Below are 23,751 nucleotides of genomic sequence, written 5' to 3'. Positions count from 1 at the left end.
AGTAAAAGATTTAAGCGAATAATTACAACATGGTTCCCACAGCCTTAGCGCATTCCACATATATTCCACGATTTTTGAAAAAACTCACACTAGTTTGTCATGTAAAATTTGAAGTTTTCGGCATGGAATTGAAATTCGAAATTTGGTAATCGAAATTACAATTTATGCTTAATCTTAATTGCTAATCATTATTTTCGTAACAAAAAGCGGTTTCTTGGCGATTGCTATAGCTCTCACGCACTGAGGCTGAAAAACATTTGAGTCGATTGCATTCACGGGAAAATTTTTAGAGAACTATTTGGCAGCAAATATTTCTTGCGGAGTTTTTGTCCGGGTATTTTTTGTAGGGATATTTTGTTCAAAAAAAAATTATGGGGATTAACTGTCCGGAATTTTTTGTCCGGGGATTATTTGACCGGGAATTTCTTGTCGGGGGATTTTTTGTCCAGGGATAATTTGTGGAGATTTTTTGACTGGAATTATTTGCCGGGGATTATTTTTATTTGTCCGGGGATTTTTTGTCCAGGAATAATTTGAAAATTTTTTGTCTGGGATTATTTGTCCGGGGATTATTTGTCCTAGCTTCCTTTTCCTGGGAGAGGTTTTAACCCCCAACCCCCCCCCCCGGGGTGCGCCACTGCACCCAGAAGGAATCATTTCTTGAACTTAATTTTTTGGCATCACAATTAATATATTTAAAGCATGCTATGATAACAATATCGATATTTTATCTTTTATAGTTTTTGTAAAAATAAAGTTTTATTTTTAATTTTTTTTGTGAAAAGGCCCATTTATGAAGACCGGTTGGTACAGAAATTTTTAGTTATTATTCCTCAGTCTAATTGTATTCAAGTGCAAGAATATGCCTCGAGTTCGAAAATACCAAAATTACCATCATTTTAGCGATTTTGACAGGGCAGGGGTAGAATTATTGCCTATAGAGATATGGGTTTGTCGTGTCACGAAATTGGCCGTCATGTTAATTGTACGACAATGACAGTTATGCGAGTGTGTCGTGTGTGGACAAACGAAGGTAGAGGAACACGAAGAAGACCAACTGGTCAACCGAGGTGTACCACAGGACGTCAAGATGGGCGCTTTAGACTTCTATCTCTGCGAGACCGTTTTGCTACTACGCGTCAAATCGCTGACTAATGGTTTGGAGTAGAAGGTAGACTTGTTACTACACGTACCCTATACCGTAGCATTCGACCTTTGGACTGTTTTCATTCCTCTCACGGCGAGTACTTCTTTTGACTGCGAACCACTGTCATCAACGTTGGAATTGGTGCAGAGAACGGCAGCATTGGGTGGCAGAATAGCATAATGCAGCATTCAGCGATAAATCGTGTTTTTGTTTAGGTACGCAAGATGGTCGTAAGATGATAAGACGCCGCCGTGAAGAGCCACGAGACATCGGGTTTGCTGTTGAGAGGCATCTACAAAGGACAGTTGGAGTAATGGTTTGGGGGGTTATTGCCTATGGTAGCGGATCACCACTTTTGTTTATTCGAGAAAGTATGACAGATCCGCGTTATGTTGATGACATCTTACAAACCACTTTACTGTCTTATCAAGACGGCCGTCGAAACGCCCTTTTTCAGGAAGACAACGCGCGGCCCCATATTGCTCGTCGATCTATGGACTTTCTCCAAGAAGCTGGCGTTAATTTTTTGCCGTGGCTACCTCGTTCACTGGGTTTAAATCCTATCAAACATGTATGGGATATGATGGGGAGGAGACTGTTCACTTTGTACCATATTCCACAGACTCTGGCACAGTTAATCCATCAAATTCAACTTGCTTGGAACGAGGTGCATCAAGCAGACATCGATCATCTCATTTTGTCAGTGCCTAGACGTATACAGGAGTGGTGTCAGTTAGGGGGTCGCCAAACACATTATTAATTTTTTTTTATTACATGTCAATAAAAAATCTTGCCAGTATTATCGTTTCATTCTTGATGAAAATGTACCATGTTGCCAAAAAATTAAGTTCCAGAAATAATTCCATCTGGGTGTAACACTTCTAATGTCACTGAGTATATTCGCACACCTAGATCTAAAGAAAGTTAAGTCAAAAAAGCACTTTTTTCAAAAAACACGAAAAACTGTTTTCGGTGTCCATGTGCACTGCGGCAGTGTTTTGTTTTTATGGTTTGCTTTATTTATACACCAGATTATTATGTTGAAGTACTTTAATGTTTAATACACGTTTTAAGGCTAAAAATCGATATTTTTGAATTATTTCCCTTTTGCTTATTAATATATTTATATTTGTTATACTAACTTGAGTTGAGCCTGTGTTGGTGAATTAAGTTTGTAGTTGACTCTCTTTTGAAGAGGCATTGTTCATTTAGTTAGAACGAAGTGACTTTTTGGTTGGATGATGATTATTGTTTTCTTCTTAAATCGGCTTGAAAAATACCTAATTCTGTTTTCTTCGAATATGCTGTTTTTATCGCTTTATTGCTCAAATCAAGAGTTTATTTGAAAAATGCCTTGCATATTTGTAATTTGGATCCATTAATCTCAAAGTAAAAGTGATTGTTGAGAACTCCTAAAATTGTGTGTACTTAAGTACCGATATTCAGACTTTATTTGTTGCGAGTGGCGTACTAAGAATTCTTTTTGCTTTCCAAGATCACCGAGTGTCCAATATTCATCAAAGTCCTGTTGTCTTGACATCTTGTCCACTTTATCTGTGCATTTTAGGCGACATTTGTCTCCACAGGGTGGTCCAACCATCTACGCGGGACTAAACAATACATCTAGTTTCAAAATAAAATTAAAATTAGGTATTTAAGTGCTTTGGTTACAGAGCTATGTGACATAATGTTAACATTGTCGTTAAATGGGACTTCGGGTGCCTTTAAGATATAAGCAATGTTTATTTGTTAAATAAACATTTTTGTGAAACATCTATTTTCCGACAACATTAAAATGTATTGTGAGTTAAATAAATTACATAAATTCTTCTTTTTGCGTCAATTAATTTAATTCAAAAATATTTTGTTGGCCACCCTATATAAATAATGATGTTAATGTTTATATTACTGAATAGAGAATTGAATAACCTTTTAAATGAGAAACACGATCCACATTCCCATTAAAAAAATCGATTACGTCATCACGCCCAAATGGATGTCACTATTATGGCATATATGTAAAAAAATTATAATTTAAAAATAAAAATTGACTTGTGTCGGGATTTTTCTCCAAAGTGGCCTATTCTCGAAAAAAATTAATTTATTCCATAATTTTGAACCTCTCTGTATATGCATTTTATGAAATAGCCCAAATTCTTGGCAAAACCTCAAAAACAAATATTTTATTTTCATATAAATCAACAACATAACAATGTAATAAATGTGTATTACATAAATGTTCTATCTTTTCTTTAGATTAAAATTGGAGAAGTCTGAACCAATTAATCAGGCATACAAAGTGGATGTTAGTTTTATTAACCAGCAACCAAAGAAGGCATCTTCATCATTAATTACAGCTGGGGAGGAGCTTCGAGTGCCACCACTTCACATTTCACTTAGGGGTAGGAATTCGGCAGTGATAAAAAACAAGAATAAATTGAATCCTGATGGTACTCCTATGAAAGTGAAGGTATTGTAGGATTTCATTTTATTGCAGTAATATATTTGCATCAATAATTTACATGTATTTTACACTACTCTAAAATAAGTATCAGAAGAAATTTTTTAAGTACAGTTATCAACTTATTGTTACTAAAAAGAAACAGTATCTAAAAATCAATTAACAAACTAGTCAAGTACTCATTTTTTTACAAAAATTGTTTAGCAAGACATGGGAAAAATTACGATTTAGATTAGGTTATAGACTGGGCGGAGTTAAGTAAAATCATCTTACAATGTCTAATAGCAAATAAGTTAATGAGAAAGAATAAGCTATTTTTTGTGATTAAACCAAAACTGAGCCGTTGAAAACCAGAGTGGTCTAAGTCAAGAATTTTGTTTTACGCGCTCTCTTGATATATTATATATATTATTAACCTAAAAGGGAAGTTCCCTGGGTTGGCTGTATACCATATAGTTAAAAAACTCTAACAAGAAGTAAAACCACTTCTATGTAAATTGGTATATTTATTAAAACTTAAAAAATCCCAATGGATTAAATAAAATATGTCCAATTCAGAACGTTTTCAGACCTATCGGTCCATCATCAGTGAATCTACAATAAAATAAGTAATCCCACTATTAGAATTGAAAGATGGTTGAAATTTTTAAAAAGCTAAAAAAGTGTGGTTAGATTACTTACGTGCATACTTGCTAAATAGCCCCAGAACCAAACAATGGTTGAATTTAAAATTCAATTTACATTATTTAAAAATAATATTAAACAGGCTAAACACCGATGTTAAAGGATATAGCCTATGGGAACATGGTGAAACCCTACCAAAACCTCAATCAACCATCTTAGGCCAACTTTGACTATAAAGTGTCAAAAGTGTGTAAGGAACTGTTTGAAGTGACATTGACAGTAGAGAAAAAGGTAGTCGATTTTCAAAGTTAATTAACCAAAAGGTCATGACCCACAACAAATGATAAAGATTTTAATATCTGAAAATGTCTAACATTTTAAATCTATTGTTTTTGAAAAGAAATTGTGATATACAAAATTAATTTAGAATATAAGATTATTTATGTTGACTGTATACTATAACATTAGATTGATCAAATTGATAGAAAGAAAGTTAAGCTGCTGTCAATAATGATAAAAAGATAAAAATAGATGAAGGTGAGAGAAGAGAAAGAATAAGTATTAGTTGGAATGTTATTGTACAAAATGAATAAATTGGTAGGCAAGTTAATCAAGTCTATATTGTATTGGTGGTTGTATATGTAAAAGGAAAATATTGTTATTTAAAAATAAATGCAAATTTTTGTAAATAATGGATTTGAGTTAGGATACAGTCAAATACTTAAAAGTGTGTAATATGTAAATGAAAAGGATTGTAATTATTATGAGATGTTTTATTTTTTAATTTTATTATAAAAGTTTTGAGAGAATTCTTGTGACAAAGTGAGGGTATGTGAAGTTAGAGATAAAGAAAAGTATGATTATAGCTGTTGAGTCCAGTTGATACAAGAATGAAATTAAAATGAAAATAATATTGAAAGTGTACTGAATAAAATAAAACCAAAGTAAGAAAAAGAATATTGATATAATTTAATTGTAATGATAATGGATCTGAATGTGAGAACTGAAATTAAGTGGTGGGATGTTAGTTGGAGAGGTAAAAAAAAATTACTTGGAAAAAGTCAAAGACAAAAAGTAGAGGGCTGTGGTGTAAGGTATAAAGACAAGAATTTTAAGGGAAAGAGAGGGATAAAGAAAAGATGAGGTGTGGAATTAAACTGAATGAAGTAATGAAATGAAAAAGAAGTGAAAAGATAGTAGGGTGAATTAATGAGGTGATGGTTAATAGGGTTTTCAGTAGTTAATAATGTTAGTTGGGTAAAGGAGTTTGGAAGCAGTGAAGGAAAGAGGAAATTTTGAAAAAAAAAAGAAGGGAGAGTAAGTTAAAAGAGAAAGAATAGGATAAAAAGAGGAAGTTGAAAAAATAGGAATTATGAGAATAATTGGCGGTGAATGGGGACAAAATTGCGGTTAAGGGATGTTTGTCTATTGACACAGTTGGGACTCTTCCTCAGGTCCTTGACAATCTCCAAATCTTCGTATAAGTCTAAACGGAGTGTATTGTTTTGTTGAATATTGTGTATCAACTGGACACCTTCAGGAATCTTAAGTTCATGTTTATTGACTTTTAAATGGTGTGAAAAGGCAGAAGTGGTATCTCTCTTGCTGTGTTCTGCAGATCGGGTAGAAAGGGATCTGTAAGTTCTGCCGATGTAGGTGGCATCACAATCTGAACAAGAGAGTCTGTATATCCCACTCCGGTTCATATAATGGATAGGATCTTTGGTATTAGTTAAACTTTTGCTGAGAGTGTTATTAACTTTGAAAGATTTTTTTATGTTGTCACAAGAATTGGAAATGATATGTTTGACTCTTTCAGATAATTTGGAGTTATTGAATGGTAAGGAGGCATAGATGGGAGTAGTTGTGGATGATGTAGAGAAAGCGGATTGTTGTAGTAACTTGAGTTCTCTATTTTGTTGAAGTTTACTGATGATGTCTGGGTCATAACCATTGTTGACTGCAATCTGTTTGATAATATTCAACTCTTTGTTGAATTCAGTTACGGATAAAGGAATAGAGTTTAATCTATGTATAAAACTGCGAAAAGCAGAGAGTTTATATGATAAAGGGTGATTAGAAGTAGAATGGATAACATGATCTGTCTGTGTTGGTTTACGGTAGATACCAAAGTTGAAGTGGTCATGTAGTCTGGTAATAGATAAATCCAGAAAGTTAATGGAGTTAGAAGATTCTAGTTCCATGGTAAAGGTGATATTAGGATGGATTTGATTAATTTTGTGAAGTAAGTTGTGAGCTGAATCAGAGTTACCAGAAATGAGGACTAAAATGTCATCAACATAACGGAACCAGTGTAAGATCTCTGGATTTTTTATGATATAGTTGGATTCTAAGTGATCCATAAAAACATCAGCTAAGAAAGGGGATAAGCAACTACCCATTGCTAAACCGTCAGGTTGTTGATAAAAGTTGTTATTAAAAACAAAGTAATCTTGAGATAGACAAATTTTGAGAATGTTTATAATAGACGAAGTGGTGGTGGAAGTGACAGAATTATTTAAAAGGAGTGAATTAACCAGACTAATCGATTCATTTTTTGGTACTGAAGTAAAAAAATTGCTAACATCAAAAGAAAGCATAACAATATTTGGATTAAGATTGACAAGTTGAAGTTTTTCAACTAATTGGCGAGAATTCAAAACAGTAAACTGTGGGGTAAAGTTGATAAAGTTTTTAATGGTGTTAAGAATGAATTTAGATAAAATAGAAACTGGAGTGTTAATGAAGCTGACAACGGGACGAATAGGAATGTCAACTTTGTGTATCTTTGGTAAACCGTATAACCTGGGGGTGAGTGGATTTGATGGAATTTTAGTATATGGTGCTTCAAATTCAGAAAAGAAATCAGTAAATTGTTTTAAGTTGGTTTTCATCTTCGAAACAAAAGATTTAGAGGGATCAACGGGAAGAAGAGTAATATTGAGTAAGATAGAGCATTATTGTTGTCTAGGAAAGAGGTGACTTTGTCAATGTATAATTGTTGGTCTAAAATAACAAGGCAGTTAACCTTATCTGCTTTGCTGAAGATGAGGTGGTGGTTTTGGATCTTATTTTTGATAGATTTGAGTGTGGAGAGAAGGGATTTAGACTTATTATATGAGAAATTGGGAAAAGAGAGAGATGAAGAAGTTTGTGTAGAAGTAGAAGGGGAACTGATGTTGGTAAGAGAAGAGTTATTGTTGGAAAGAAGTTTCGTTTTGAATTTGTTGATAGTTTGGATGCAAGAGTTTCTGATTGAAGTTTTTTGTGTGAGTGAAATGGAAAGATTTTGAATAACCATGTCGGTCTCTATAGAAAGACTCTCAAGATCTTTGATAGATAAATTGCTAGGAATGGAGTGTTTGAGGCCGAGGTTTAAGAGTTTTAATTCGTCATCAGAAAATTGGACATTAGAGAGATTTTTGATTCTTGGGTGGAATCGAAAATTGGAATAATTTTTGTTACGAGAAGCTTTTTGTTGATCAAGTCTAATCTTATTGTTGATTAAGTGTTTTAATTTATTATTGACTCTATTAAATTTAACTGAATGTGAGTGATCTACCTTATCCTGAACGTCTGACATAAAAGAATTAAGATTAATAAATTGTAAAGTTTCAAGCAGAGAATCATATGTTACCTTTAGCTTACATTCTATGTAGTTGAGTTTACTGTAATGTTTACAAATCTCTTTCTTCATGAGTTTAATCTGCATGGAGGTCCTGATGTTAGGATGTACATTATTGGATGTTCTAACTCTACAAAATGTTGGGAAGACTTTATGATGTAAACATCTTGAAATGAACCATATGTCCAGCTTTATGTTGCTCCGTTGTGTGGCTAATCGCAAGTATTGTAGCGCCAAGTTGACCATACTGTCATATATAAACTAAAAGGGAAGTTCCCTAGGTTGGCTGTATACCATATAGTTAAAAAACTCTAACAAGAAGTAAAACCACTTCTAAGTAAATTGGTATATTTATTAAAACTTAAAAAATCCCAATGGATTGAATAAAATATGTCCAATTCAGAACGTTTTCAGACCTATCGGTCCATCATCAGTGAATCTACAATAAAATAAGTAATCCCACTATTAGAATTGAAAGATGGTTGAAATTTTTAAAAAGCTAAAAAAGTGTGGTTAGATTACTTACGTGCATACTTGCTAAATAGCCCCAGAACCAAACAATGGTTCAATTTAAAATTCAATTTACATTATTTAAAAATAATATTAAACAGGCTAAACGCCGATGTTAAAGGATATAGCCTATGGGAACATGGTGAAACCCTACCAAAACCTCAATCAACCATATTAGGCCAACTTTGACTATAAAGTGTCAAAAGTGTGTAAGGAACTGTTTGAAGTGACATTTACAGTAGAGAAAAAGGTAGTCGATTTTCAAAGTTAATTAACCAAAAGGTCATGACCCACAACAAAAGATAAAGATTTTAATATCTGAAAATGTCTAACATTTTAAATCTGTTGTTTTTGAAAAGAAATTGTGATATACAAAATTAATTTAGAATATAAGATTATTTATGTTGACTGTATACTATAACATTAGATTGATCAAATTGATAGAAAGAAAGTTAAGCTGCTGTCAATAATGATAAAAGATAAAAATAGATGAAGGTGAGAGAAGAGAAAGAATAAGTATTAGTTGGAATGTTATTGTACAAAATGAATAAATTGGTAGGCAAGTTAATCAAGTCTATATTGTATTGGTGGTTGTATATGTAAAAGGAAAATATTGTTATTTAAAAATAAATGCAAATTTTTGTAAATAATGGATTTGAGTTAGGATACAGTCAAATACTTAAAAGTGTGTAATATGTAAATGAAAAGGATTGTAATTATTATGAGATGTTTTATTTTTTAATTTTATTATAAAAGTTTTGAGAGAATTCTTGTGACAAAGTGAGGGTATGTGAAGTTAGAGATAAAGAAAAGTATGATTATAGCTGTTGAGTCCAGTTGATACAAGAATGAAATTAAAATGAAAATAATATTGAAAGTGTACTGAAACTGAAACTTCAACAAAAAAGAGAACTCAAGTTACTACAACAATCCGCTTTCTCTACATCATCCACAACTACTCCCATCTATGCCTCCTTACCATTCAATAACTCCAAATTATCTGAAAGAGTCAAACATATCATTTCCAATTCTTGTGACAACATAAAAATATCTTTCAAAGTTAATAACACTCTCAGCAAAAGTTTAACTAATACCAAAGATCCTATCCATTATATGAACCGGAGTGGGATATACAGACTCTCTTGTTCAGATTGTGATGCCACCTACATCGGCAGAACTTACAGATCCCTTTCTACCCGATCTGCAGAACACAGCAAGAGAGATACCACTTCTGCCTTTTCACACCATTTAAAAGTCAATAAACATGAACTTAAGATTCCTGAAGGTGTCCAGTTGATACACAATATTCAATAAAACAATACACTCCGTTTAGACTTATACGAAGATTTGGAGATTGTCAAGGACCTGAGGAAGAGTCCCAACTGTGTCAATAGACAAACATCCCTTAACCGCAATTTTGTCCCCATTCACCGCCAATTATTCTCATAATTCCTATTTTTTCAACTTCCTCTTTTTATCCTATTCTTTCTCTTTTAACTTACTCTCCCTTCTTTTTTTTTCAAAATTTCCTCTTTCCTTCACTGCTTCCAAACTCCTTTACCCAACTAACATTATTAACTACTGAACCCTATTAACCATCACCTCATTAATTCACCCTACTATCTTTTCACTTCTTTTTCATTTCATTACTTCATTCAGTTTAATTCCACACCTCATCTTTTCTTTATCCCTCTCTTTCCCTTAAAATTCTTGTCTTTATACCTTACACCACAGCCCTCTACTTTTTGTCTTTGACTTTTTCCAAGTAATTTTTTTTTACCTCTCCAACTAACATCCCATCACTTAATTTCAGTTCTCACATTCAGATCCATTATCATTACAATTAAATTATATCAATATTCTTTTTCTTACTTTGGTTTTATTTTATTCAGTACACTTTCAATATTATTTTCATTTTAATTTCATTCTTGTATCAACTGGACTCAACAGCTATAATCATACTTTTCTTTATCTCTAACTTCACATACCCTCACTTTGTCACAAGAATTCTCTCAAAACTTTTATAATAAAATTAAAAAATAAAACATCTCATAATAATTACAATCCTTTTCATTTACATATTACACACTTTTAAGTATTTGACTGTATCCTAAAGGCCCCGTCTCACCATCAAATAATTGACAGTTATTTGATCAAACTTGACAGTCAAACTTGACTAGTGACACAAACTATACATACTAACTGTCACTTTGTGTCACTAACTGTCAAGTTTGATCAAATAACTGTCAATTATTTGATGGTGAGACGGGGCCTTAACTCAAATCCATTATTTACAAAAATTTGCATTTATTTTTAAATAACAATATTTTCCTTTTACATATACAACCACCAATACAATATAGACTTGATTAACTTGCCTACCAATTTATTCATTTTGTACAATAACATTCCAACTAATACTTATTCTTTCTCTTCTCTCACCTTCATCTATTTTTATCTTTTTATCATTATTGACAGCAGCTTAACTTTCTTTTTATCAATTTGATCAATCTAATGTTATAGTATACAGTCAACATAAATAATCTTATATTCTAAATTAATTTTGTATATCACAATTTCTTTTCAAAAACAATAGATTTAAAATGTTAGACATTTTCAGATATTAAAATCTTTATCTTTTGTTGTGGGTCATGACCTTTTGGTTAATTAACTTTGAAAATCGACTACCTTTTTCTCTACTGTCAATGTCACTTCAAACAGTTCCTTACACACTTTTGACACTTTATAGTCAAAGTTGGCCTAAGATGGTTGATTGAGGTTTTGGTAGGGTTTCACCATGTTCCCATAGGCTATATCCTTTAACATCGGCGTTTAGCCTGTTTAATATTATTTTTAAATAATGAATTTTAAATTCAACCATTGTTTGGTTCTGGGGCTTTTTAGCAAGTATGCACGTAAGTAATCTAACCACACTTTTTTAGCTTTTTAAAAATTTCAACCATCTTTCAATTCTAATAGTGGGATTACTTATTTTATTGTAGATTCACTGATGATGGACCGACAGGTCTGAAAACGTTCTGAATTGGACATATTTTATTCAATCCATTGGGATTTTTTAAGTTTTAATAAATATACCAATTTACATAGAAGTGGTTTTACTTCTTGTTAGAGTTTTTTATATATATTATTATTTTTATAAAATATATGAGCACCGGAGAAGTAGTTTGTCTGTGTTTATCGGCGATAACAAATTCGTTGATCGAGCCTTATCACGGTTTAGCAGATACAAACGAAATATGGGTAATTAGGTTTTCGAATTAATTTATTTACTAAGAGAATTTAAAGTGTTCAAAATTTAAAAACAGTGTGGTAAATAGATAAATAGTGAACAATAAAAGTGGAGTGAATAGTTATATTAGGATAAAAGAAAATAGCAACTACAGAAAAGGTAAGATTAGGATAGATAGGTTAAGATAGTTAGGGCGAAACCAAGAAGAGTAAACCGTTGATCCGGGATAGGCACTTACCGTGATGACACCAAAGAATCAATAATAATAATAATAAAAAATACAGTATAGTACGAACTTATTTTCAGATGCAGGCTGAGACATCTACTCTACATCGTGTTATTTGCGCAGTAGATGACAACACCAACCAAACTGAGGGAACCAGAAATGCGCATAAACCAGCTTACAAAGGACAAAAAAATGCGCACCTGGATGGGTAAACCTCTGCACGGGCGACATCCCAATGAAGTATTGGTGATACTTCGGGTGAACTATTGGTTGACATCATGAAAGATCTTCCCTGAAACAGAAAGTTCATTACTGGCCATTCAGGATCAGATTATACCAACCAAAAATTAACTGAAATATATCGTCAAAGACCCTCAGGTCCAAAACGACAAATGCCGATATGATGCTAGGCATTTGCTGCAACTGAATACAAGGAACGGCATGACGCAGTAGGAAAGATCCTTCATCAAGTGATAGCTATCAAGCTGGAACTTCTCCAAACAGACCATCTCCCATATTATCAATACGTCCCTGAGAGTATGTTTGAGAATGACAACTACAAGCTATACTGGGACCTCACTGTGCTCACAGACCAAATAGTGGTACATAATAGACAAGATCTCATACTAGTTATTAAATCAACAATACAAACCACAATAATTTATGTGGCGATACCTAACAATAATAATCTACGTACTAAATTTACCGAAAAGATCGCCAAGTACAGAGATCTGGAAAATTCAAATAAGAAGACAATGGATACCTATTATTATGTCTACTACTGGAGTCATCCCGAAGAACCTCCTCGAAAACATAAAGAAGCTTGGTCTAAATGAACATCTTTATAAGACCATGCAGAAAGTCGTACTACTCTCGGCGGCCAGATGTGTACGAAAATTTTTGGGAGATACTCTAGCATACCAAGTCACCTAGGGCTCGATAACGCGGAAAGAGTCCCACCATAGCTCAATCCTTTTGATACCGTAGGCATCTGGGATAAGTCGATTTTCCCCTTAGAGGGAGTGTGAGCCGTATGGCTAAATCTGAAAAAAATATATTATATCCATAGCAAATTAGTAATGGATGAAATTAAAGAGTATTTAACAGAAATTGTAGCAGGTTTTTAAGAAATTATCAGGGAAATGCGAGAGCTTTTCAGTGAATATCGGGAAGTGATGAAAATACTCAAAAAAGAAAATAAAATAATGAAGGAAGAAATTCAAGAACTAAATAAGAGAGTAACGCGTTTAGAAAAAGCCAATGAAACGATAGAGCAACTAGAGAAAAACAGCAAGAGAAATAACATAGTGATAAGCGGACTTAAAAGAAAATAAAGAAAAGCAAAATGACGTAATTAAAACTTTCATCGAGGACACATTAAAAATCGAATCAAATATCACGAAGGTAACGAAGATAAACGAAAGTATGTGCATCGCAGAAATATCAAATTAAAAAAAGAAGATCGAAATAATGCGAAATAAATACAAATTAAAAGAAATTTCAGAGAATCCTGTTTACATAAAAAATGACCTAACAAAACAAGAGAGGAAAGTGCAAAAACTAATTACGGAAAAAGCAAATGAACAAAGACGTGTAAACAAAAACGTGAAGATTGGGTACCAGAAAATCACAATCAATGGGAAGACTTTTAAATGGAATCGCGCAACAAATGACATAGAAGAAATAAAAAATAAAGTTTTTTCAAAAAACTAGATGAAGTACAAAAGGAAGGAAATAAGATGACGACCAGGCAATGGAACGGTAAAAGAAATAAGATAAACAATCAGAATAAGGTACAATTGGAAAAAAAGGAAAATCTAAGTGAATCGATGGTAAAAAAATGAAAAAGTTTGGAAACAAGGAACATAAAACATTAGAGGTATTAATGGTAAGGAAAAGAAATTTGAAATAGAATTCGAACAAGCAAATATGAAAGTACTAGGGATAACAGAAACAGAAAAAGGGAAAAGGGTGCATAATATTAGATAACGAACACATTATTATATAGCGGAGTACAAGAAAACAACAGGGCAGCTGCTGGTGTTGGATGCATTATCAACGAGAAAATAGCAAAAGACATGAATGGGAAGCAATATCGGAGAGAATCATGACAGTTGAAATGAGGAACGGAGCTAACAGGATTAATACATTTATTGTTACTTATGGGCCAAACGAAGATGAGAGAATTGTGAACAAATAAAAGTATTGGGAACAGCTAACACAAACCAGTGAAGGAGCGGGACGGGTGATATATCTCCTAGGCGATTTTAATGCTATAGTAGGCTGTGCCAACCCAAGATACAAGAAGATATTATGAGGACCACACGGTGAAAAAGCGTGTAACAACAATGGCGTAAAGCGTTTAGACTTCTGCACAATAAATAATATGATCATAACAAACTTCTGGTTCAAACATAAAGAGATACATACTTATACAAGAGAGGTACCAACAAGAAACGAGAAATCAGTCATCGATTATGTCATAATAGATAGACAAAATATGAAAAATGTTCTAGACACAAAAGTTGAAGGGGACCAAAGATTGGTAGTGATCATTTTATGTTAATATCTAAAATAAGAGATGTAACTGAAAGAAAAATGGAGGATAAGAATAGGAAGAAGTATGTACAAAACCGAATGTGAAACAATCAGAAGTTACAAATTAAATGACAAACTAGTAGCTAACACATTCAAAGAATTAGCCGAACAAAAATTAGGGACTACTTCAATAGAAAGAAGGGATAAAAACTCAGAAAATTCCTGGGTTATATATAGAAAGCGGAATATATGCAACGCAACATTACCAAAATATACGTATATATATATATATATATATATATATATATATATGAAACTTAAAGCTAAAATCAATATCAACAAAAGAATTAATATTAAAATTAAACTCACCAGGCTTCCGGGTTGAACCGCGTCGTTGGTTTCTAGGCCGAGCTTTCGACGTCCTCTCTGACGTCATCTTCAGGGCTTCCGGGGTCTCAGTCTCCTGAGGCTCCAGACACTACACTCACTACTCACTACTTCACTACTCACTGCAATACTGTTGTTGCTGACGCTGGGGCGGTCATTTATACCGTGGACTGATGTGACTGACGTGGCTGTCGATGACGTGGCGGAGTGGGAATTAGCGCGAAGACTATTTGGAGTGGCGCGAAGATTTTTGACGGCTGGAATTGTATTTGTAGATGGAGCGGACGATGTTTTCTTTAGGAGGGGTCTCCAAGTCGAAGGTAAACGGATGCCGTCATCTCTTTTATTGAGACAACTTGGCCGTTTTTCGATTTCTATGGCTTCTCGGATAATCCTTTGTTTATAGAAGCGGATGGGGGCTATGGTTCTGGAGTTTTCAAAGTCAATTTTGTGACCTGTATGAAGATGGTGTTGGCCTAGGGCTGAAACTGAATCGGAATTGCGAACAGATATGGAATGTTCATAAATCCTATTTTGGATTCTACGATTGGTTTGTCCTATGTAAGATCGGGGGCAGTCTGCACAAGGAATTTCATAAACTCCGTGTTGTTCATTTGGAATGTTGTCTTTGACGGATCGGACAAGAGATGAAAGTTTTTGTTGGGGGGTAAATACTGTTTTTATTCCTCGTGGTTTAAGAATTCTGTCGATTTTGTCAGTAACACCTTTGATATAGGGAAGAAAAGCTTTCGTATGATCAGGATCTAACTCTTTGGGTTGTGATTGAGCGGGAGATTGAAGTTTATGGATGCTCCTATCGATGTGATTTTCGCGGTAACCGTTTTGGATGAGGGCTTGTTTTAAAGAAGAGAGTTCAGTAGATCTACTTGCATCATCGGAAAGACGGATTGATCTGGAGACAAGAGTATTAATGACTGAATTAATTTGAGAAGGTGGGTGATGAGAGTTGCCATGCAAGTAGCGGTTGGTATGGGTGGGTTTTCGATAAACAGAGTGATGAAAACCTTGTGATTGGTTCTTCTTAATAAGAACGTCGAGAAACGGTAAGGATGAGTTAGTCTCCATCTCCATCGTGAACTGGATACTGGGATGTATACCATTCAGATGGGTCTGAAAAGACGCTAAAGCATCCCTGCCGTGGGGCCAAATGACGAATGTATCGTCAACATATCGTAGCCAACATGTGGGTTTGAGCGTAGATGTGGATAGTGCTCGGGTCTCAAAATCTTCCATAAAGATATTAGCAATTACTGGAGAGAGTGGTGAGCCCATTGGGGCACCATTTATTTGTCTGTAGAATTGATTTTGGAAGATGAAATAAGTGTTGGACATGCAATGTTTAATGAGAGATAAGTGGTCTTGCTGGATACTGTGTTTCGTTTCCAGAATATTTAGGGTGTCATCTATAGGAATGTTAGTAAAAAGTGAAACGATGTCGAAACTTACTAGAATGTCTGAGGGTGAGATAGGATATTGTTTGAGAAGTTCGATGAAATGAAAAGAATTTTTGACGAAAGATTAGGCATTTTCGGCGAAAGGTTGTAGAGTTTTGGCTAGATATTTTGCCAAAGGTTGTGTCGGACAGTTGTATGCACTGACAATGGGGCGTAGAGGAAGATCGGGTTTTGACAAATGGGGCGTAGAGGAAGAACACAAAAAATTTTTTGTGTTTTTGGGGATCCTCGACACCTGGTTTAGTGAGAGGAAACTATGGTGTTCTGGATTTTTGGTAACACAAAGATAGCAATTATTATTGATTTCAGTTAGCCTATTTGTTAAATACTGTCTATTTATGATTGTAGTTTCCCTGATGATGAAAATAAACATTTTCGAAAGCTTGGAACTATTATAAAGAGTTTTCTTTGAGATTGCTGCTACCCCAATATTTCAACCTTGTTACCTAACTGTTCAGCAAATATTATATACCTGTTATATATATATATATATATATATATATATATATATATATATATATATATTTGTACAAATATTTTTATATATATAATATATACAAATATTCATACCACTATATATATATATATATATATATATATATATATATATATATATATATATATATATATATATATAGCATTACTTTTACTACAAATATGCAGGTATTTTTTCTAAATTTGTCTAAATATGCGAATGCATATTAAAAATACTCAAAAATAAAACAATATATTAAATATAAACATTTATGTTTAAAAAATTCAACCTACATTTATGTTTAATACATATTTATTTTTCACATAAAAACAAATGAAATGACACAAAAACTGATATTATAATTAAATTAAGAATCTAAATTATAGTATGAATTTATAATCAAATATTTTTCAAAATTTTCAACTAGCAACTTTTGCCTTCTATCACTAAAAACGTGTTTGGACACAGAAAAAGTTCGTTCTACATCTACTGATGTTATAGGGCAATATTTTAATTTAGGCAGTAAACTAATTTGCCAAGTCGTAAGATCTTCAGAAAAGTTGCCTTCAAAAATACGTACAACTTTCCTCAAACAATCGAAGCCCTCATTTTTTTCTAAAACATTTTTTAATTTATTTCTAATTGTAATCCCTGTATTTCCGGGAATTTTTTGACAATGAGCAGAAAAAGTGTTAACAAGATTAACCGAATCACTTAATTGTAAATTCCTTTGTTCTAATGACTTTATTAGATCTGGTAAAAAACTAAAATTAACTTTTATGAACATATGAACAATCTGATAAAAATAATAAACTTAAAGATAAAACCCATAACTAAATTAAAATTCATGGTGACGTTTCAATTATTACTTTAATTATCGTCAGAATAATAAGTTTCTTGAGCGGATGCTTTAAAATAATTTTAAAATTAAATTAAATTATTTTAAATTAATTTAAAATTATTTTAAAGCATGCGCTCAAGAAACTTATTATTCTGACGATGATTAAAGTAATAATTGAAACGTCACCATGAATTTTAATTTAGTTACGGGTTTTATCTTTAAGTTTATTATTTTTATCAAGTTTAATGGTGTGTCCTTATCTACATATATGAACAATTTGTCGAATAAAAAAACTCTTTCCAGAAAAATTTATTTTGTGGGACATGATGCTTTTGTTTGTCAGTTCCTCATTTAAAAAATGAAATGTGAAAATGAATGTAACTTACGATTTTGGAACAGGCCTTGCAAAATACTTTGTCTCAACTTAGCTTTAACTCGGAAAAACACTTTATCCAAGCACTTTTTTGAATGGTAGACATATTTAAATTTAATATATACCAATCACTTCAAAAACACTAAATACGATACGTTTACTTTAAACAAATGTTGGCCGGAAACTGACAAAATAAATATTAGACCCTTAAAAGCAGGTAGGTACCTACGACTTGCTACGCTAATAAAATAATATTTTTCTGGGAACACCCATAATTGTTAAATTCAGGTAGTAATGGGAAAGTCCAGATAGATAATAATGAGCGATAGATAGATAAACACCGAGCTCGTTCATATCGAAGTTATAAAATTCCAACTAAGAGAGGAAAATTTTAAACTTCTATATAATTTATTTTTAAAATATGCAAAATAAATCGTGTTTAGCTTAAATATGCAATGTTGTGTTTGTTGTCTGAAAATATGCAATATATGCATCTATATGCACTTTGCATATATTCCGCTCTCTAGTTACATACAAGGAAGCGGCAAAGGAAGCTTGTGGAACCTGTAGAACCATCAAACCCAAGAAACAAACATATTGATGGACAGAGAATGTGAAAAATGGTATTAAAATAAGAAAACCGCGTGGAAAAAGTACTTGACCAATAGGAACGAAATTAATTACGAGGAGTACAAGAAACAAAGGAAAAAAGCAAAGGAACTAGTTGCAGAGGCAAGAAAAGTAAGTTAAGCAGAATTTGAAGAGAAAAATGGAACAAAATAGGAAAGAAAACCAAAAGCTGTTTTATAAAAACCTTAAATCGTTTAGGCAGGATACAGAAGAAACAAATACATTATCAGAAGGAAAAGTGTTAACCGAAACCAAAGAAATAATAAGCAGCAGATACAGCGGAGGAGGAAGTAGGAAACATACTGCGCAGCAACAAATGAGATAAAATTAGCGCAGAGTTAGGGGATGCTATTAAATGGCTAAAATAGCGCCAGGGCCTCGATTTTTGACCCTTCGCTTCGTTATCGAACGTATTCGCTTCGTATACTAAACAGATACGAAGCGAATACGTTCGATAACGAAGCGAAGGGTCAAAAATCGAGGCCCTGGGTTGTTACAAGAAAATAAAGATCGAGAGATGTTACTGAATAAATAAAATGAATATCAATATATTCCACAATATATAATACAAAATTCAGTCAATATCTCTATCTCATCTCAGGGATTTATTATGGGTTAGTAGAAGGTGACCCGGTTATTTCTGAGCATTAAAACAACCTATAACTACAAATATTTATTGAACATAAAAGGAAAAACAGAAAATGAAGCAAAATATTAGAAAAATGTAGTGACTATTGAACTATTCAGACTATTAAATATAAAACACTGTAAAACTTAAAACCCTAACTTATTACATAGATACAATACAACCTGATGAATGAAATGTACCCACGTTCAGCAAGAATCAGATATATACCGTAACCATACTATATTAATATTACTAATTAGTACCAAATATAAAGTGAATAATTTATACCATGGAGTGTCAAATACCTACTTCTGTAAGTCTACCTGTGAAATTATACAGGGTGTCCAGAAACTCTACCGACAAACGAAGAGAGGAGATTCCTCAGATAATTTTAAGACAATTTAACCAAATTTATCTAGTCCGAAAATGTTTCCTAAGGGAGCTAGAGCTCTTTGAAGATTGCGTCTTGTAATTAGTTTTTCTTAAATACCTCCTGAACGCTTCTAGTTAAAAAACGAAAATTGGTACACATATTTATCTTCTAGAGATAAATCCATTTCATCCATTGTGAATTTCTAGTACCAGTCATAGGCGTCCTTTTTGGGTGGGGCAACGGTTATTTTATCGCATAACTTTTTTGTCTTTAAGTTTTAAGTATTTTTGATACTGGATTATTAAATTGTGAGGTATTCTAGTACTAAAAGGTACTCTTGTTTTAAGTCGGTAGAACACACCGTTTTCTAGAAAAATCGATTTGAAAATTTTTCGTTTCTTGAATTAAAAAAAAAATTGAAAATAATTTTCAAAAAAAACGGTGTATTTTGCCAACTTAAAGCAAGAGTACCTTTTAGTACTAGAACCTCATCATTTAATAATCTAGTGTCAAAAATTCTTAAAAATTAAAGACAAAAGTTATGCGATAAAATAACCGTTGACCTACCCAAAACAGACGCATATGACCGGTACTAGAAATTCGCCATTAATGAAATCGATTCATCTCTGGAATATAAATAAACGTACCAGTTTTCGTTTTTCTAAATATTTTTTTTTTTTTTGATATTCAAAAAACGAAAAATTTTCAAATCGTTTTTTGTAGAAAACGGTGTATCTTATCGACTTAAAGTAAGAGTACCTTTTGGTACTATAACACCTTACATTTTAATAATCTAAACTCAAGAATGCTTAGAAATTAAAAAACAAAAAAGTTATGCGATAATATAACTGTAGCCCTACCCAAAACGGACGCCTATGACCGGTACTAGAAATTTGCAATGGATTGAATCGATTTAACTCTGGAAGATAATTATGTGTACCAAGTTTCGTTTTTCTAAATAGAAGCGTTCTGGAGATATTTAAGAAAAACTAATTACCAGACGCCATATTCAAATAGCTCTAGCTCCTTTAGGAAGGATTTTCGGACTAGATGAATTGGATTAAATTGTCTTAAAATTATCTGAGGAATCTCCTGTCTTCGTTTGTCGGTAGAGTTTCTGGACACCCTGTAATTACTCATGTTATAGCTATATCCAGGTGTACAATGAGGGTAGAGGAAGGACTTAGATTTGGACAAAAAAAATGGTAGGTATAGACACACTATAGGATATAAATATGGTATATATAAAAATGGTTATGTTGCTACTGTTACCGACTTATCTCTGTTCTTGCTTACGGTCTCGTGGTGGGTGTTCCTGTGGTGGTGACTCTGGTTACAACTAAATACTGGTTACTTGCTACTAGGTACTAGAAGTGTTGGACAGCCACTAGTCCCCAAGGTGTGTCCTCAAGAAGTTGGCCTACCAAGGAGAGAAAATACACTGTCAGTAGGGACTATACGGAGCAGTAGAAATACTAGAGGCTATAAGCTTAGTAATAGCTTTCAAAATATTTACCTGTTGGTGTTAGGTGGCCACAAGAGAATTGTCACGATGTCTTTCCTTACAGTCACAAGGGGTTATGTCCCGTAACCAAACAAATGTCCATCGGCACGATAAAATGTACAGCCCCAAATCCGTCACTGGCACAAGCTCCTCGAGACGATAAGTTTCCATAAACTTGGGATGTATTATTTTCGCCGATGGAAAGGGATTAGTAAAGTTTCACCCCTTGCAATCCGACCTCGTTCCAGAACAATCGAAGACAGACCGGATGTCATCTGTCTTTGCTTAATGTCATTCGATCTGAGTTCCAACTCAGACGAACCATTCAAGCACGGAACCACTGGTTGATTCAGTTACGTGACAAGAACCTATGCACAACTTGTGAACGAGAGAAAGACAACATATTTGTAGAATCTCAAACCATTCCTAAACAAATCAACAGAACAGAACCTTTTTGCGAACGCAACAACTGTTTTATAGGAGCTACCATAGGCGTAGCCAGGGGGTTTTAAAGTATTTAAATATTACATCAGTTTAACATATATAAATGAATTGTGAAGGTTTAAAAAACCGTAACAACACCACCCCACCTAAAAAAAGACTTTCGAAAGAAAGTTGAGAACATCATTTTGTTCAGACATGTATAGGTGAACACTCACAATATGGTTATACGCAATCATAGTGATACAACCAAGTAAGACAACTTCAACAAAATAAGACAACTTCCACCAAACGAAATGACAAACAGTGAATTGTTAAATTAACGAAATTGTTTCACGAACATTAAATGAAAAAAATGTAAATTGCCAGGAAACAATTCGTTTGGCATGATGTAATGCCTGAGAAACTAATGTAAACTTAGTGACAGGAGAAGCTAAGTTCAGAGTTTCAAAATACGTGCCCACCTCTAACCCGATGTAGCAGTCTCTGACAGGAAGATCATAAATCCAAAGAGCTGTCACCCAAAAAAAAAACGTTTAACTCATGTCCATGAACCGGCAAGTGTTGTCAATGAGAAGAATCCAAAACAACAATTATTCAGAGTCCTCAGGTGGATGTAACTTAATATCCTTAGCATTCCATACACCAACATTACGACCTGAAGCATCAACTAATTCGTACCTCCACGGGGATACAACTTTACCTATGGTAAACGGACCAACATATCTTTTCGCAAATTTCGCAGTAAATTTTTTAGCTGCGTCAGAAATCACATAATTCTTTTGCCAGGCCTTTTGGCCTACCATATACCTATCCGGTCGTCTACGAAGGTTGTACGAATCTTTGGACTTCTCATACGCCTTACTCAAACGCATACGTACATCAGTGAAAACTCTCTTCATCACTTAACTCTTTGTCATAGCATCAAGAGATGGTTGATCACGATCACTATCCTCAAAATGTTTATCGGATGCTTTACCGAAAGCAGGTATTTCTCTACCAAACATATCAAAATTTGGGGTATGTCCATGAGCTTCATGAACAGCAGACCTAGCGGCGTACGATATCGTACCAAGAAATTGATCCCGCTTAGTATGAAGTTCCGAAATATAGCTTATTAACATGGTCTTGAGACCACGATGTGTCCTCTCGACAGAATTGCATTGAGGATGACAATAGCAGTATACCTGTGTTTAATTTTATATTCACTAGTCAGAGCTCTAAATTCCTTACTCTTAAATTGACCATTGTCAGCAGTAATGATATCCGGAGCACCATATACAAGAATTACATAATCCTCTAACCATTTTAAAATGCTATGAGTTTTTGCATTCCTCAAAGGAAAGAACAAAACAAATTTGCTGAAAACATCTACAACGGACAAAATAAAAGTATAACCATTCGTTGATCTGGGTAACGGACCCACCAAATCACAACTAATAATCTGAGCGCGTCTGGAACGACATGTTCTTTACCTTTTCGGTGAACGACGTCAAAATCGTACTGTTGAAGTCTCACCGCCCAGCGCGCAATTCTACCAACAGTTCTAGTGATCCGTGATGACAGTAAACTTAGTACCTTCAAGGTAAGGACGCAACTTCTCTATCCTAAACAATACGGCCAATGTTTCCTTCTCTGTCACAGAATAACGTCGCTCCTGCTTAGACAGAGATCGGCTGAGATAACTTTTTCCTCGCCTTTTTTACCTGACTGAGTACAACACCTAAACCAAAATCTGAAGCATCACACTGAACCACAAAAGGACAATTAAAATCTGGACAGAAAAGAACCGGTGCCTTGACAAGATTTTCTTTAACAGATTGGAAAGCCTTTTCGCAATTTTCATCCCAAACAAACCTGGTATTTTTATGAGTTAGAGCTGTAAGTGGTGAAATAAGTGAAGAAAAATCTGAAAGAAAACGACGAGACCAGCTTGCCATACCTATTAAACGTCTAATATCTAAAACGGTTTTTGGAGTTGGAATATTGATAATTGCCTTTACCTTTTCGGGATCGACTAGCAAACCTGAAGAATTAACGATGTAACCAAGATATCAGAGCTCCGGCTTACAGAATATACACTTTTCCCGATTCAGGGTAAGTCCAGCGTTAGTGATTCTGGTGAGAACTTCTTTCAGAATCTCTAAATGTTTGGAAAAATCCGGGCTGATAACAATCACATCATCTAGATATTGAAAGACGTAAGTCAATTCCAATAACGTTATCAATGAATCTTTGCCAAA

The 23,751-nt window shown here is 33.7% G+C and overlaps 1 protein-coding gene across 10 annotated transcripts in view; it reads left to right on the top strand.

Moving 5' to 3' along the window:
* The window catches only part of LOC114343065 (uncharacterized), a 618,263-nt gene that overhangs the window by 274,465 nt on the left and 320,047 nt on the right, over positions 1–23,751 (top strand). For all 10 annotated transcript variants that reach the window (XM_050651573.1, XM_050651571.1, XM_050651566.1 and 7 more), the window contains one exon: positions 3,404–3,617. In XM_050651573.1, the coding sequence (XP_050507530.1) occupies positions 3,404–3,617 (214 nt within the window). The remainder of the gene's footprint in view (positions 1–3,403; positions 3,618–23,751) is intronic.

This window comes from Diabrotica virgifera, chromosome 5 (genome assembly GCF_917563875.1).
Source record: "Diabrotica virgifera virgifera chromosome 5, PGI_DIABVI_V3a".
NCBI lineage: Eukaryota > Metazoa > Arthropoda > Insecta > Coleoptera > Chrysomelidae > Diabrotica > Diabrotica virgifera.
Note: the sequence above shows the minus strand (reverse complement) of the source record. Positions and strands in the feature narration are given on the sequence as shown.